Source organism: Natrix helvetica (assembly GCF_964273705.1).
Source record: "Natrix helvetica genome assembly, chromosome: 1".
NCBI classification, from domain to species: domain Eukaryota; kingdom Metazoa; phylum Chordata; class Lepidosauria; order Squamata; family Natricidae; genus Natrix; species Natrix helvetica.
Window position 1 is genome coordinate 281,398,073 of NC_138548.1, and position 15,730 is coordinate 281,413,802.

At 42.5% G+C, this 15,730-nt stretch overlaps 1 protein-coding gene across 2 annotated transcripts in view; it reads left to right on the plus strand.

Moving 5' to 3' along the window:
- SPOCK1 (SPARC (osteonectin), cwcv and kazal like domains proteoglycan 1) overlaps positions 1–15,730 on the plus strand; it is a 499,041-nt gene that overhangs the window by 127,354 nt on the left and 355,957 nt on the right. For both annotated transcript variants that reach the window (XM_081937166.1, XM_081937167.1), the window contains exon 3: positions 468–513. In XM_081937166.1, coding sequence (XP_081793292.1) covers positions 468–513 — 46 coding nt within the window. The remainder of the gene's footprint in view (positions 1–467; positions 514–15,730) is intronic.

A 15,730-nucleotide genomic window follows, 5' to 3' on the forward strand; every position in this document is an offset into this window, starting at 1 on the left:
AATACTGTAATGACTAAGAATCATAAAAAGTTAATAATACCCTTAATGGAAATGGCTAATGCTTATATTGGCTTCATGATGTAAAGTTCAAATGAAAACAGATTCATCCCTTCATAGGATAGTACTATTGTTCATAACTCAATACATGCCTTTTAATCATTTAAAGTTTGCAATGGAATAGTCTGAAAGAACTTCATTCAGGTGCTGCCAATTAGAAGGGCAAAATCTGATAAAAATAGTTCTTTGCCAAGAAGATATGTGAACAGGTTTGCATATATATCCATTAGATAAGGGGTGTCAAACTCGCATTGTCACAACGTCGTCACGTGACATATTGGGACTTTTTCCCCTTTTACTAAACTGTCTGCGAGTTTGACAGCCCTGCATTACATCACATGTTCAGGCATGCATATGACTGAAAGAGGGTTTAAAATGTAATTTAATTATATCCATCTTTTTTCATTTAGGATGATTATTTCAGAAACTGGAATCCAAACAAGCCTTTTGATCAAGGTAAAAGAAATATTGAAATTGTTTTATGTTGTGTACGTCAAGTTATTTTTGCCTGTCTGAGAAATACTTAGCATATCAATTTTTAAAAATCTTTTAATTTAGATATTTTAGACATTTTTTTTTCATATAACAAGAGTTATCTGTTCTTATGTTTTTAAATTTCATCAGCAACTTGCATTTTAATTAGGATGCTGTTTTGAAATATTACATTGAGTTAATTATTCAGGACCTCGAAATGATCTTCTTGAAATAAATAAAAATATGATTTGACTCTTTAACATTCAGCTCCAGTTTCTTGAAGAGAGAAGAGACTTATATTAGAACATATTGGCAATATTTGCTAAATTTAATGGGATAAAAATATGCTGTATGGCTGCAGATGTCCAAACATAGAATTGAAAGAATTTATTCTAGCATTGACTAAATGTGATGGAATTAGGATTAGTCTTGACTTCTCCAAAGGTCAGTAATGGCAGTAATAAAAGATAATGTTGATAAATGTGTTTTGTTTCACTGTGAGTTCAAGAATCTCCCAGGATTAATGGTACACCTCTCAGTGGACCTAAATAACAATGTGCTAGAAATGTTTGTGTCATATACAGTACACATAAAAGAGTGAGAGTTATATTGACAGTCAAATTCAGGAAACACTAATGAAAAATACAATTTAGCACTTGGAAGTCTTCTGGCAAAAAGAAATTAAATAGAAAAAGGTGCATATGTTAACATGATAATGCATATTCTATTGGCCTTAGTAATGGTTCACCACAGTTACAACTTCGATTCAGAACTGGTAGTCCTGAAAACATAGGATCCATAATTATTACAGGAAAATAATTTGACAAGTCCTGCAATATTGCTCTAGCTAACACAATGTTCTCGGCTATAATTTTGTATAGTCTCTTTGGTAACAACGGGTATTTCCATAGAAACTATAGAAGTATGTTCAAAACACTTTGAACTCACTTAAAAACTTGTTCTAGCTCTTTTGTTCATGCCAAATCTGTTGCTAAAGGTTTTGGTTTTTTTTTTTTTTTTTTTTTGCAAGTGAACATGCAGAGACCATTTCTCACAGTAATATCAATTCTGGTTACTATTGCTTCAATCAATTTTAATTTGACAAAACTGATCCTGAAATCTTAAGGATGATGGGAGAAAAAATAAATTGGATTCTGTACTTTTGTGAAAAGTTATGCAGTTTATCTAAACACGTCTGTCTTCCCAGAGGAAGCAACATATACTTGGAGAGAATGATCAGCAGAATTCTTTCAAAATCATAGTAATTATAACCAGGCATGTTATCAGCTTTGTTGTAGTTGTGTACATGATCCTTCAGGTTTAATACTTTTTGCTTGTTCATTAAAAAGTAGAGATGCCACATCAAATAGAAAACCTGCAGATGGTAAAACTAATTTAAACTTATGGCATGCATCATACTAAAAGTTGTATTTTCTTCCACTGAAGCATAAAAATGTAGAAAATTTATTTATTTATTTATTTATTATTTATTAGAAAAATGCTAGGTTTAAGACTCTGGGCTAGGAGGAGGAAGACCTAGGTCAGTGTTGGCGAACCTTTTCAGCACCGTGCCGAAATGGGAGTGCGCACATGCACGCAGGGGAGCGCTGAAAACTGGAAGAGCAGCTCCATGGTGCATATGTGCAGGAGTGTGGAAATTGGAAGAGCACATATGCATGAGCCTGGAAGCTGAGCTTCCGGTTTCCCGCATGTACATGCATGCCAGTCACCTGGTCTTCCGGTTTCTGATGTGCATGCATGTGGGAAGAACGGCTGGCCAGCGGGCATGTGCGTGCCGGAAACGGGAAGCTCAGTTTCCTGGTGCGTGCTTGCGCAGCAGGGAAAGCTACTCTTCCGATTACTGGTGCTACCCTGCATGCAAAGACCAGCTGCACATGTGCGCCAGAACCCAGAAGAGCAACAGGCAACTGCTGGCATGGATGGAGAGATGGCTCTGCGTGCCACTTCCGGCACGCGTGGTCCTAGGTTGTAGCTTTCCATAGATACTGAAGCCTATTGAGAAGAAATGGCATAGTCACTCCTTCTCAACCCAAATCAACACAAGGCTCTAGAACAAATTGACTGAAAAACAAAAACCCATTGTCATATCATGCTTTGATGAGCTTTGGTGTAAGAACCTGGGAAGCACAATACAAAAATAAGTGGACCCTATAACTAAGTAAGCAGTACACTAAGAAAAAAGAATAAGATAAAAATGCTAGGCTCCTGTGTTCTCTGAAAAGTGTCTGTCTTTCTAGATTTAAATTAGAATTCCACACAATCAACAATATCAGATTCAGAATTTGTATTGGAATATAATTAAAATATATCTCTGTTCATATTAGAAGCTCAAGGCAATTTTTTGTGTACAATTTTAAGCCATCTTTTTCAGTGCTTCACAACCATTTCCATTCCCACAATTTATATGCTGGGTATAATTTATAATTTGGCAGAGGAGTATTGGTACTTTCAATGCATATTTGTTAGTACATAATATCATGTTAAGGTGCACAGTTAACAATTATCTGTTCAGTACTTAATCTCAAACTTTTCATCCTGAAAGAATACATTAACGGTTAATTCAATTCTTTATGTAACTGTGATTTTTTTTATTATTAAGGGGAACTATTGACTCTAATTTTGTGTTAGCTGCTTATTTTTATTACTTGCATTTGGGGGGTTGCTAATGTTCTTGTGCTATTTGCATTCTAATGATGCCAATTCTCTTTCTCTGTCTTTCATGTTAGAATTGCCTTAATTTCAAGATGCTAATCACTCTGCTGTTATAATCATTTCGTGTGTGTGCGTGTGTGTGTAGTTCTTCAGAGGCTACTTGGCACATATATTGAATATATACTGGTATATAAAAAGTGACTTGCTTAAAATTATTGATTAGAATGTAAATAAAAGGAACCTCATAAATTGGGCAGTTATCAAAAGATAATTGACTTAGTCAGTATATTCATTTTTTAACTAGAAAAACAGTGGGGTTTATTGATACAATGCAGCATGAAGTTATCTTTCTTTTCACTCTTACTGTTATGGAAATCATTTCAGCATACAGCTCCCAACTTATCAGTGTATGTTAGAGATTTACATGGACTAAGGCTGCTCTAAAGAAGTAAATTGGGGATTCTGTGTTCAATTTTCATTTAAATTTAGTCATTAAAATTAAACTGGAATTCAGTCATCAAAATCACACTGTCAAGTTGTATTAACATTTGTATTTTACATAAAATAGTTTTAGATTCATGTACATATATTACGTTTGTGTAAAAAATGAAAAGAAATTCTGTTCTTATTTCCATTCTCTTTATTCATTTACCAGTACGTTTCCGTCAACAAGATTTATATGTGGGTTAATTTATATTGGATTGGTCTACCAGAAAAATAAAAATATTGTACAACATCAAAACACTGAAATATAGAGATTACATCAAAACTATATCCTCTATTTATTCACCGCACACAACACCAAAATGTAGCTTAATGGGATATAGGAATCCAGTCACAAACATTTACTTTTCATTCCCAATCCATTTTTGCTGAATTCATAAAGGGTCTGATGAGGGAAAATGTTCTATACAATGCTGCTAATTGTATAAACCAGAGACATTTTAATTCTGGAAAACATGTACAATGCTTTAGTGCTACCTGTGATGGTAAGACAGGAAAAACAACTGCACTGGCAATATGTAACTTCGAGTCTTCTTCCTATACCCGTACCTAAAAAACTATAAGGGGTAGCTTTGGCATTTTTTATCATTTAATTATTGGGGCGGCGTGGTGGATCACAGTTAAGATACTGGGCTTGTCATCTGTAAAGCTGGCAATCCAGGTTCAAGACCTGAGCATCACACAATGAGATGAGCTTTTGTCATCACCCCGCCTCCTGCCAACTAGCGGTTCAAAAGCATCCAAATGTGAGTAGATAAATAGGAATTATTTTGGCGGGAATGTAGCAGTGCTCCGTGACATCATGCTGGCCAAATGACTGCAGAAATGTCTTTGGGCAGCACTTGCTCAATGGCCTTGAAATGGAAATGAGCACCGCCCCCTTTAATTGCAACCACTAGCAGAGTCAAATCCACAGGGACTTCTTTACCTATTTTTACCATAGCTTTCATGTTAGGAGGGGTTTTATTCCCTAGACCATGGGTATCAAACTCGATTGTGTCACATGACTGCATGTGATGTTTTACACATTTTTGACCTTTCTGGAGCTGGGGTAGGTGTGGCCTGCATGTGACGTATCTGGTCCACGGGCCACCAGTTTGGCACTCCTGCCCTAGACCTAAGGCTTTGAATAAACAAATAAGGAGATAGGCGAAAGAAAGAAGAATGAAAAGCTTTGGATATTCCTTTCTTAGCTTTGCAGATTTGCAATCACATTTAGGAGTGAGAAGAAAGGAAAAGATTTGGAAGTTGATGAACCAAAACATTGTATGGTATTTTGTTCCTGAACATGACATTTGTAGAATTGAACATGGCCTTGGTTTTAATTTTTGTAGTTGTCTAAAGTAATTATCAATGGATTTTTCTGCTGTGAATAAAAATACTTTCTAATAATTTGGAATAGGGAACATGGAAAAAGCAATCTCCCTATGGTCCTTGTTTGGTTATATTTCTTCATTAAATCTCAAGTTTTTACATTTGCGCTGTAAGAATATGAATATTTTGTGTGACACAGAAAATATAAGGCACTCTGGATTTCTCTTGTATAAAAGGAAATTAGGATGTAAAAAGACCAATTTAATCTGTTCTGGACAACTTCCAGCAGTACATCCCAAAAAGTTACGTGCAGAATTTGGGATTGTCTGATGAACCTTGTCTTTTAATGAAGTAGATGAGATGCTATTAAAGTGCCATAATTCATGGAGAAGGAAGACAGTCCTGTGTTAAGATTGTCCCGTGCCTCACAGAGAGCAATATTCATCTTTGTTAGTACAATATACTCACTGAATCCAAGTTGAACTTCTCATGTTAAAGATAATTATGTCAGGGGAATTAATCTTAATTTCAGGTAAATACAGTAAAGAAAATAAAATTGTTTCCTACCCTTGAGTTATTTTTCTTTATTGTTTATACTCACAACCTCTCACTTTGTTAATTTTCTTTCCCTAGTACAGGGTCTTAGGAGGTATTAACTTCATTCTATTCGGAAAATTGTTTCCTACCCTTGAGTTATTTTTCTTTATTGTTTATTACAGATTTTCTGAGATCAGTTGGGCAAAATAAGAGGCTATACTGGATGGCTATTTTAAATGAAATAATAATACTAATTTGGTCTAGTGATTAAGGCTATAAACCAGGAGATGATGAATCTTAGGCATTAAAATCAGCTGGGTGATTTTGGCCATTCCCCCTCTCAGGCAATTCACCTCACAGGGTTTCCCTTGAGATGCACTCGGAGACTGCAGTTGGTCCAGAACGCGGCCGCGCGGGTGATTATGGGGAGGACTAGATACTCCCCTGTGACACCTCTCCTGCGCGAGCTGCACTGGCTTCCTGTAGTCTACCGAGTGCGTTTCAAGGTTTTGATTATGATGTTTAAAGCGCTTCATGGCACAGGACCTAGTTACATGCAGGATCGCATCCTGCCCCATACATCCCTACGACCAATCCGCTCACACAGAGAGGGACTTCTTCGGGTGCCGTCCGCTAAACAGTGTCGGGGGGCGACACCCAGGAGCAGAGCCTTCTCTGTGATGGGCCCAGCCCTGTGGAATGACCTCCCCCGTGACATCAGGACTACTTCCGATCTCCGCTCCTTCCGTGTACAGCTGAAGACCCACCTCTTTCAATTATCTGGCCTGGCTCAACCGAAATTTTTCTTACTCCTCCTGACAGTTCTTTTAAATTTTTAAATTTCACATTGTGTTTTTACAATTGGGGTATTTTAATGGTGACTTTTAATTGTCCAATGTGATGTAATTTGTTACCTCCTCCGTGCATGTATGTCCTGTATATATGTATGTTTATGTGTTTGTATATATGTTTTATGTTTTATATGCTCCATTGTACGCCGCCCCGAGTCCTATCTGGAAAGGGAGCGGCCAATAAATTTAAATTTATTATTATTATTATTATTATTATTGTTGTTGTTGTTGTTGTTGTTGTTGTTGTTGTTGTTGTTGTTGTGGGGAATATATGAGAAAAAAGGAATATTAGATATGTTTGCCTAATAGATAATAGCAAAATGGTATATACATAAATAAAAATAATAGCCGTTATAATTACATATATATGAGAATGCACTGAATAAAATCATGAACAGTAATGGAATTGGCCAACCCATCAGAAATCACCAGAATAAAGCCTACAAGTATCTGAGTGGTTTATAGTTGGATAACCCCAAGCCTTGACAACTTTAAAATGTGATGAATAAAGAATACATCCAAGGTGTGAGAAAAGTATTAATGACAAAATTGAAAGGTAGAAGCAACATCAAAGCCATCATTTTCTGGGCTATACATGTGATACTGCACAATGCTGGATTTATTAACTGGACACATGCTAAACTGCACACTTTGAACAAAAAAAAAACAAGAAAACTGTTGACCATTCACATCTTCATAGTGATCTTGATACCAACCCTTCAGAAATGAAGGCAGAAGTTTACTTTAAATCAAACAAACTGCTGAAGAAGAAAAGCATGCATTGGATGATTATATAAAAGATAGCCACGAACAAACAGAGTGATGCAAGTTGAGTATTGGAATTTACAAATGTTGAGAAAACAAAAATATGATTATTGAAATAAAAGAATAAAAATAAAACAGAATACTGGCAAGGAAAAGCATTACATGGTCAGTTTTACAAAAGGTCAACGGGAAAGTGGATAAACACAAAACTGGCAATGGCTTATGTTAGATCGGGTAATGGAAAGACACACAAGGCTAAAGGCAACAACAGTTCTTTATTATAACACAACAAGTAAGAACAATCCAGCAAAGGTTGAGTCTGACAGCAGCCCACGAGGAATGTCTGGCCATGAACTGAGCCAGCAAAATCAATGTGCACCCTAGATCACGGTGCTTGAGGTCGCTCCCACTCCTTAGTGGACACCTCTGGGGGAGCTGGTCTGGACTCCTGGCACGGTGTTCAGGTAGCCACCCATTCTTCAATCTCCCTGTCAATGTTAGGCCACCATAAGTAACTCCTGGCCAAAGACTTCATCCTGACAATTCCAGTATGCCCTACGATTAAAACCTCTAATACTGCAATTCACAGTTTGGGTGGAACAACGACCCAGTCCCCTCACAGCAAACAGCTATTAACAACAGACAATGGTACATTTTGAAATCAGATCCAACAGGCCCCTTGGGTCACCCCTTCCACAGCCAGTTCAAAATTTGTTTGATGGTGGAGTCTTTTGCCGAGTGGCGGGCAACGTCACTAGACAAGACAGGACCAGTCTCTAAGCAATCAATGAAAAGGACTGGCGTCTCGGAGGTAGGGTCAGCAAGAAGTCCTGGCAGCAGGTAGCGGCTCAAAGTGTCGGTGTGCCCCAAAGTGGAGCCTGGTCGGTGGATGAGATGGTAGGAGTAGGCAGCTAGGAAGATGGTCCATCTGGTCATCCATGGTGATAATGACACAGGAGTAGGTCGGTCCCCATACAGTAAGCCCAGTAGCAGTTTGTGGTCCGTAATTAGTTTGAAATCACGGCCGTATAGATACTCATGGAACCTTTTTTACTTCAGCCACTGCAGCCAAAGCCTCACGGTCCAGCTGGCTGTAGTTCCGCTCAGTAGCGGCAAGGTCCTAGAGTAAAAGGCTATGGGAGCCTCGGTTCTGTTGGGCATGTGGTGGCTGAGGATGGCACCGACGCCAAACGGGGAAGCGTCGCAGGTCGGCATCAGTGGCAGGGTCTGTCTGTACTGCACCAGGAATGTGTCTGCCGACAGAAGTCTTTTTACCACGGCAAATGCAGCAGCCTCGGCTCTGCCCCAGGAGCACTTCACGTTCTTTGCCAGGAGACTGTGTAAGGGCTCAGCAACAGTGGCTTTCTGTTTAAGAAAGACGCTGTAAAAATTAAGGAGCCCGAGGAACGCCTGTAGCTTGGTTTGATTGCGAGGTGTAGGGGCATCCTGAATTGCTTTAATTTTTCTCGTGGTCGGGTGAATGCCAGAGCCGTCGATTAGGTACCCTAAGAATTCAACCCTTGTCATGTTAATTTGGCATTTTTCTTTTTTGAGACGGAGGCCTTTGTCTCTAATTCTAGCCAAAACAGTTCATAAATGTTTGAAAAGTTGCGCCTCATTTGCAGCTGATACCAAGTTGTCATCAAAATAGGGGATGACTCCTGGAATCCCCTGCAAAAGCCGTTTCCTGATGCTTTGGAACAGTCCAGGGGCAATACTAATTCCAAATTGGAGGCGGTGACATTTGAGTGCACTCCTGTGCATCACAATGGTTTGGACCTCCGCCATAGCGCCATCTACAGGCAATTGTTGGTATGCCTGCACTATGTCCAATTTAGTGAATACTTTGCTGTGGCCTAATGAATGTAATAAATGCAATAGGTACAGGGTAAGCGCTTTGTTGTAAAGTTTTATTGATCATGCATTTGTAGTCCGCGCAGATGTGGACAGAGCCGCCAAATTTGACAGGTGTAACTACAGGGGTCTTCCAGCGTGCATGATCCACCAGCTCTAGGATTCCCTGGCCTATGAGCTTGTCAATTTCCAGATCAATTTTGGAGTGGAGAATGAAAGGTACTCTCCTGGGCTTTAGCCTTATGGGGGCTATGTTGGGGTCCAAATTAAAAGAGATTGGAGTCCCCACATACTTACCCAGACCGGTGGCGAAGACGTCCTTGAACTCCTTAAAAATCGCTTCAGCTCTCTCGTCTTTCAAGGCGTCTTTCAAGGTTGATACCAGTCACTTCTAGACCTAGGGCTTCAAACCAGTAAAGCCCCAGGAGGCTCTGTAGGTCGCCACTGACCACCATCACAGGGAGCCAGCCGCTGTATTTCTTGAATTGCACACGGAATGTGCCCTGGCCCACGATCGGGACTTGGTTTCCATGGTAATCGCGAAGGCGGATGTTAGGGGCACATAGATACTGCTTCTTCAGGTTAGGGATAGCCTGCTTGAGTGTGGACCATGGCATGATGGTCAGTGATGACCCTGTGCCAATCTCCATCTCGCATGGAGAGCCCTTGATGAGGACTGTGACCTTCAGCTTTTTTGGCCACCTAGTGCGGACTTGGCCGATTGAGGTGTGGTAGGTGACTCTGGTCTCACCCTCTGAGTGCCGTGGTGGCTTCTGCCATGCTCCTTGATTGGGCCTCTGCTGGCGATTAGCTCAGCTTCTTGGCTGCCAGGTTGTTGTGGGGTGCTCACTTCTGCAAACTTTGCAAACTTTCGCTCACAGCGCTGGCGGAAATCATTCAAATTTGCACGCCGGCTTGGCATGGCTACTACGCATGTGGCAGCTGTATCTTCTTTGCCTCCAGAGCTCTTGGCCTCTGCTGCTTCGCGATGTACGCGTGTGCTCTTCTGCGAATCTTGCAGAGTGCTTTGATGCTGCAGAGTCTCTGTGGACTTGATGACCAATTCTGACACCCTGGCTTGGTCTAAGGCAATTTGTAGAGTGAGGTTAGATTTGGCAAGTAACCTCCTCTATAAGTTAATGTCCCGCACACTGCATATAATGAGGTCAAGAATAGGTCTCGGAACTCGCAGTACGCTGTGGCCTTTCGTAGCGCCGCAATGTACTCATTGATCGATTCGCCTTCCTTCTGGTTGCAAATATTAAATTCGTCCCAGCGAACGTGCTTAGATGGCCTGGGAGCATAATGGGTCCTTAGCGTCTGCTGGAGCACGGACCAAGCAACTGATTGTAGTGGCATTGGTTCAGAGAGGTCTTTGGCAGTTTCGAACACTTCCCGTCCACAGTAACTGAGGAACATGTTCTTCTTGCAGCCTTCAGAAAGGCCCATGAGGTCATTAGCTTCGAGGAAGCAGTTGAACTTCAGCATATATGAATCCCAGTGATCGGTGACTGGGTCATATGGAGTCGGTGGGGCGTACATGGCCATTTTGTGTTCTGAGGGCATTTTGAGTTTGCTGCTCAAAAATGGCTGCTCGAAGTTGGGCTGATCTCCGGGCTGGATGTACTTGCTGGATTGCTATGCTCTTTTTGGTTCGCCTAGTTGCCTTCCTATCCCACCTTCATCGCCAGTGTTAGATCGTGTAATGGAAAGGCACACAAGGCTAAAGGCAACAACACCTCTTTATTATAACATAACAAATAAGAACAATCCAACGAAGGTTGAGTCTGACAGCAGCCCTTTTATAGGCAGCTGTCAGACCCTTCAACCAATGAGATTAAACTTCTGTTCCCACCGGAACAGAGGACCTTGGTGGAAACCACTATAACTGAAGCTAGTATCTAACAGCTTATTACTAGAATAATTAAAAAACAATAAATGCTTGATTTTCATTGTGAAAGAGCAAGCTATTCAAACAAATGCAAAAAAGGCCAGAACTGAAAAAATATATACAATGTTTCAAAGGACAGATTGTTTAAAGAAACAGAAGAAATAATATACGCAGTTCATACAAGGAAATTGCACAAATTTATAAGAAGGTAATAACAATTTTAACTGGCTTCTACAATTGTTTGACATTAAATGAGACCCCCACCCCAAATAATTTGGTTGCATTATATTACAATATATTAAGTACATATAAAAGACTATATCTCGAGTTACATATTGTAACATATTCAGCCCAATTCTCTCCTGTAATATTACAGTTCATAATATGGTAGATATATTGTCTACTTAATCATGAAAATGTGTGTGTGTTTTTTCCAGTTACTGCAGTTGACAGAAAGCATATGCATTTTTATTTTCTATTTATTTGCAAGGGCTGTTAGAGTAGATGGAAAGAGAAAACACCACAAATTATTTTACGTAAGAGCTAATTTTTCTTGTTATAGTTCCATATATGTAGAACCCTAGAATAGTTTAAATACACTGCAGGTAGTTCTAGATTTACAGCTATTCATTTAGTGATCTTTCAAAGTTACAACGCTGAAAAAAAATGACTTATGATAGTTTTTCACGTTTACAACCATTGCAGCAGCCTCATGGTCACATGACCAAAATTCAGATGCTGAGCAATTGGCATGTATTTATGACAGTTGCAGTCAATGGGGTCATATGATCACCTTTTGGCACCTCCCCATGTCAACGGGGAAGCCAGATTCATGTAACAACACTGTTACTAACTTAACTGCAGTGATTCATTTAACCACTGTGGCAAGAAAAGTCATAAAATGAGGCAAGATTCACTTAACAACTCTTCCTTAACAATAGAAATGTTGGGCTCAGTTGCAGCCATGTCGAGGATTACTTTTAGGATTCTGTGATCCAAGCTTAACTTTTTGTAAACAGCACTTTTATTCCGTTATTATCCAGATATTACATTGCCTCCCATTCAACAGTGTTGCAAAAATATGCTCTCGTGTGGAAAATAATTGCCATTCATTCCAGCAGAAGAAAGTAGTGTGGCTCACCAGAGAGCATCTCAGATTCAAATGCTGTTCTGAGATTGCCCTTTGAATGTGACACTGACTAAGCAGGGAGGCTAGGCGTACTGGGAACAGAATGTAGAGCAGGGTAGGGAAGAACATTGAGGGAAGGATGGCGGCTGCACTTATGCTTTTGGTGCTCAGCATGACAGTGAAGTCCCAACACAGTTCACCTGGGAAAAATCAGCTCCATCTCAGCAGGGCTGTGGAGACACATCAAGAGCACTGCTGCTATCTACAATAGCATGCAAATGCTACCTGTGTAACCCACCAGCAAAAATCCACTAGATTAATTATTGATAAGAATGCAATAAATTAACATTTGAACTGTTAAGTTAAATGAACTTACCTAATCAAGCACAAGAAATCTCATGCGCATTTGCAAAGAAGTCCCATCATCATTCCTAACAGATTTGCAAATTTTCAATACAAACAGATGTCGTTAAACTTTATGTTAATGTGCACCGATAAAGAATAAACATTGCTAGTTCTTAAATTCAGCGAACCAGTTTAGAAGAGTTTATAATTTGTTTGCCATCTGGCACTTTTAAAAGCATCACTACCCAAAAGACAGAAACATGGAAAGTAATGAGATGCTTTTTGACTGTAGAAATATATGTTTTGAATTAAAAAATATTGGCCCTACTGAACATCTATTATTATTTCTAATAAGCAAGCAGATGGATCTAGTATAAAAAGAAAATGTGCCCAGTATATGATTATCTGCAATTTCCTTAGTGTCCCTAAGGTGGGGATTATACAAATTGCAAAATATAGTATAATTAGGGGGGGGGGACACAGTTTCCTTTTTTGCCAGGTTCCGTCAAAGTTCAAATCGTGATGGGAAATGGATACAATAATAGAATATTAAGTCTAACCCTTTGTCCAGTACAAACAAAAGCCTCCTATATGTATAGGTCCGTGATGGCGAACCTATGGCACGCGTGCCACAGGTGGCACGCGGAGCCCTTTTTGCCGGCACGCAAGCAGTTGCCCAGCTCAGACCCACTGCGCATGCCCGTGCCTCCCGCCAGCCAGATGATTTTTGAGTATCTGGTGTCGCCAGGAGACGTGTGTGAATGTGTGGTGAGTAGAGGGAGGCGCGGGAATTCCCCTGGGAGTCATTTCCTCTGCCTTAAAGAGTGACGTGGATGTGTACGTGTGTGTGGACTCACGCATGAATGCAGTTACTTGAGCTCGGCAGTAATAGCGCTCAGGGTGCACAACTTTCCAGAAAAAGCCCCCCCTCCTTCTTGCTCTTCTCTGGACCTGCATCGCCAGATGGCCGGCTCAACTTCAGGCAGCTTGCAAACGTGCCTGCAGCCAAGCGCCGCCACCTTCCTGGCCCCTTTCTCGGTGATTCCCCCTCGGGGTGGGAAGAAGAGGCAAGCCGGCTTTTTAGAGAGTTAGCCTCACCCGGCAGCGGCTGAGAGAGCCCGGCCATCTGGCTACCTCTCCTGCAATGGAATGGGAAGCTGCCTGAAGTTGAGCCAGCCATCTGGCGGTGCAGGTCCATGGAAGAGCAAAAAGGAGGGGGGGTGTTTTCTGGAAAGGGGGAGGGGACGACAACAACAATCGCTCCTTCAGTGCTTCCATCCCGCTGTCCCTTCCCCTAGCCATGTTGGACTTGCTTGCCCCCAACCACACTATGTTACACTGTTTGCTTTCACTTAGCTGCCACTCGAACTCTTCAAAGTCCAACATGGCTAGGGGAAGGAGCAGCGGGAGGGGCAGCTGGCCGCCCAGCAGCAAATGCTGCCTTGCTTCCTTGAGCGCCCGAGCCAGCCAGTCACTCTTGACTTTCCCCCTGCCACTGCAACTTCCCTTCTGGGGCAGCAGAGCTGTGCAGGAGGAATGCTGGAGAGAGAAGAGGAAGGATTAGGAATCCTTGTGCGCATCGCAGCCACCTCTTCTTTACCACCCTCCTCCCTCTGCCTAATTTGGATTGAGTCTGAAGTGGTTTGTGGAGGGGGGAGGGAGAAGCGAAGCCCCAGAATAGCAGCAGCAGCAGCAATAGCTGCAGACGGAATGGCTGCTCGGGTACATGGGGAGGCAGGAAGGGAGGCAGACGCGACCGGTCGGCTCCTCCTCCTCCTGCCAGCCTCACTCTGGGCAGCGTCCTGCATGGCAAATTTAAGGGATTTTCAGGGCTTAATTTGCAAACTAGGGTGCATGGTGTGGTATTGTGCGTGTGGTGAGCTCGGCTCAAGTTGCTCTGAGATTGCAAGCCACCGTGCCGATACTTGGGATGTTGCTTTTTTCACTGGCCCTGCAGGGCAAGCCAGCTTGCGGTCCCCAAGAGGGGCGGGCTGCATGGGCAAAGCGGAGCATTTCTGTAAGGGCGGCATGCCAGCAGCAGTCCTGCTGGCTGGCATGGCTGGCTGGACGGACGCTGCCTGGAGTGTGAGGGTGCCAGGAGGAGGAGCTGCTGCCGCCTCTGCAACAGCAGGCCATTTGTGCCGGCAAAGGTTAGAGTCCCACTTATATGCGGCGGCAATAGTCGCAACTCGGCGGCGGGCCACCCCGGCTGGGAGACAAAGCAGGGGAAAGGTGGCAGGCAGCCGAGTTGCGACTATTGAGCGTGGCGCGGCGGCGCCTGAGGCCGGGATCGAGGCAGCTGCGTGGCCTGCCTGGCGTGGCGCGGCTAGAGGAGGAGGAGGAGGCGAGGGCGGCGCGGCCAAGGCCTGACGGACTTCCCTTCGGCCGAGCCCGTCCTAGTGGCGGCGGCGGCGATGTGAAAGCCGGGCCCTGGCGAGCGGGCAGAGGCTGGGCGGAGCGGCGCAAGGACGCCGGGTCCGAGGCGCCGCGAAGTCACTTCCGGGTTGCTCGGAGGGTGGTTTTAAGCGTTCCGAAGGCTTCAGGGAAGCCTCCGGACGTTCCCTGAAGCCTCCGGGGGCCGGGGGAGGCTCTTTTCGCCCTCCCAGGCTCCTATAAAGCCTCTGGAGCCCGGGGAGGGCGAAAAAGCATGCAAAAATGGGTGTGTTGTGTGCGCATGCGCACTGGGGGGCGCGTTGCATTATGGGTGCGGCATGCCCGCACACGACCCCCCCGCGCTCCCCCCACTTGTGGCACGCAAGCCAAAAAAGGTTCGCCATCGCTGGTATAGGTCATCTTTGACTTACAACTATTCATTTCATGACCATTTGAAATGACAACAGTTCTGAAAAAGTGACTTATGATCATTTTTTAACTTTATGACTGTTGTAGCATCCATATGGATACAAAATTCAGACAGGTGGTTCATATTTATGATAGTTGTATTGTCCAGGGATCACATGATCACCTTTTATGACTTTCTGACAGCCAAAGTCAATAGGGAAACCAGATTCACTTAACAACCATGTTGCTAACTTAACAACTGCAATGATTGACCTAACAACTGTGGTAAGAAAGGTTGTAAAATGGGACAAAACTCTCCTAAAACTGTTTCAACTGGGGTCGTAAGTCAAGGACTACCTGAATAGTTGTCAAGTCTTCATTTGAAGAATGCTCAACTCCTAAGTTGGATTTTTGTTGTTTCATGATCCAAGTGCTTCTATTGTTAGGAATCTGTTAAGTAAGTAAGCTCCCCATTAGGAGAGCGAGTGTGCAGAGAAGCGTAATGAGAGTGGTATGCAAGAACATGCACAAACCAGCATACAGGGACACTGAATA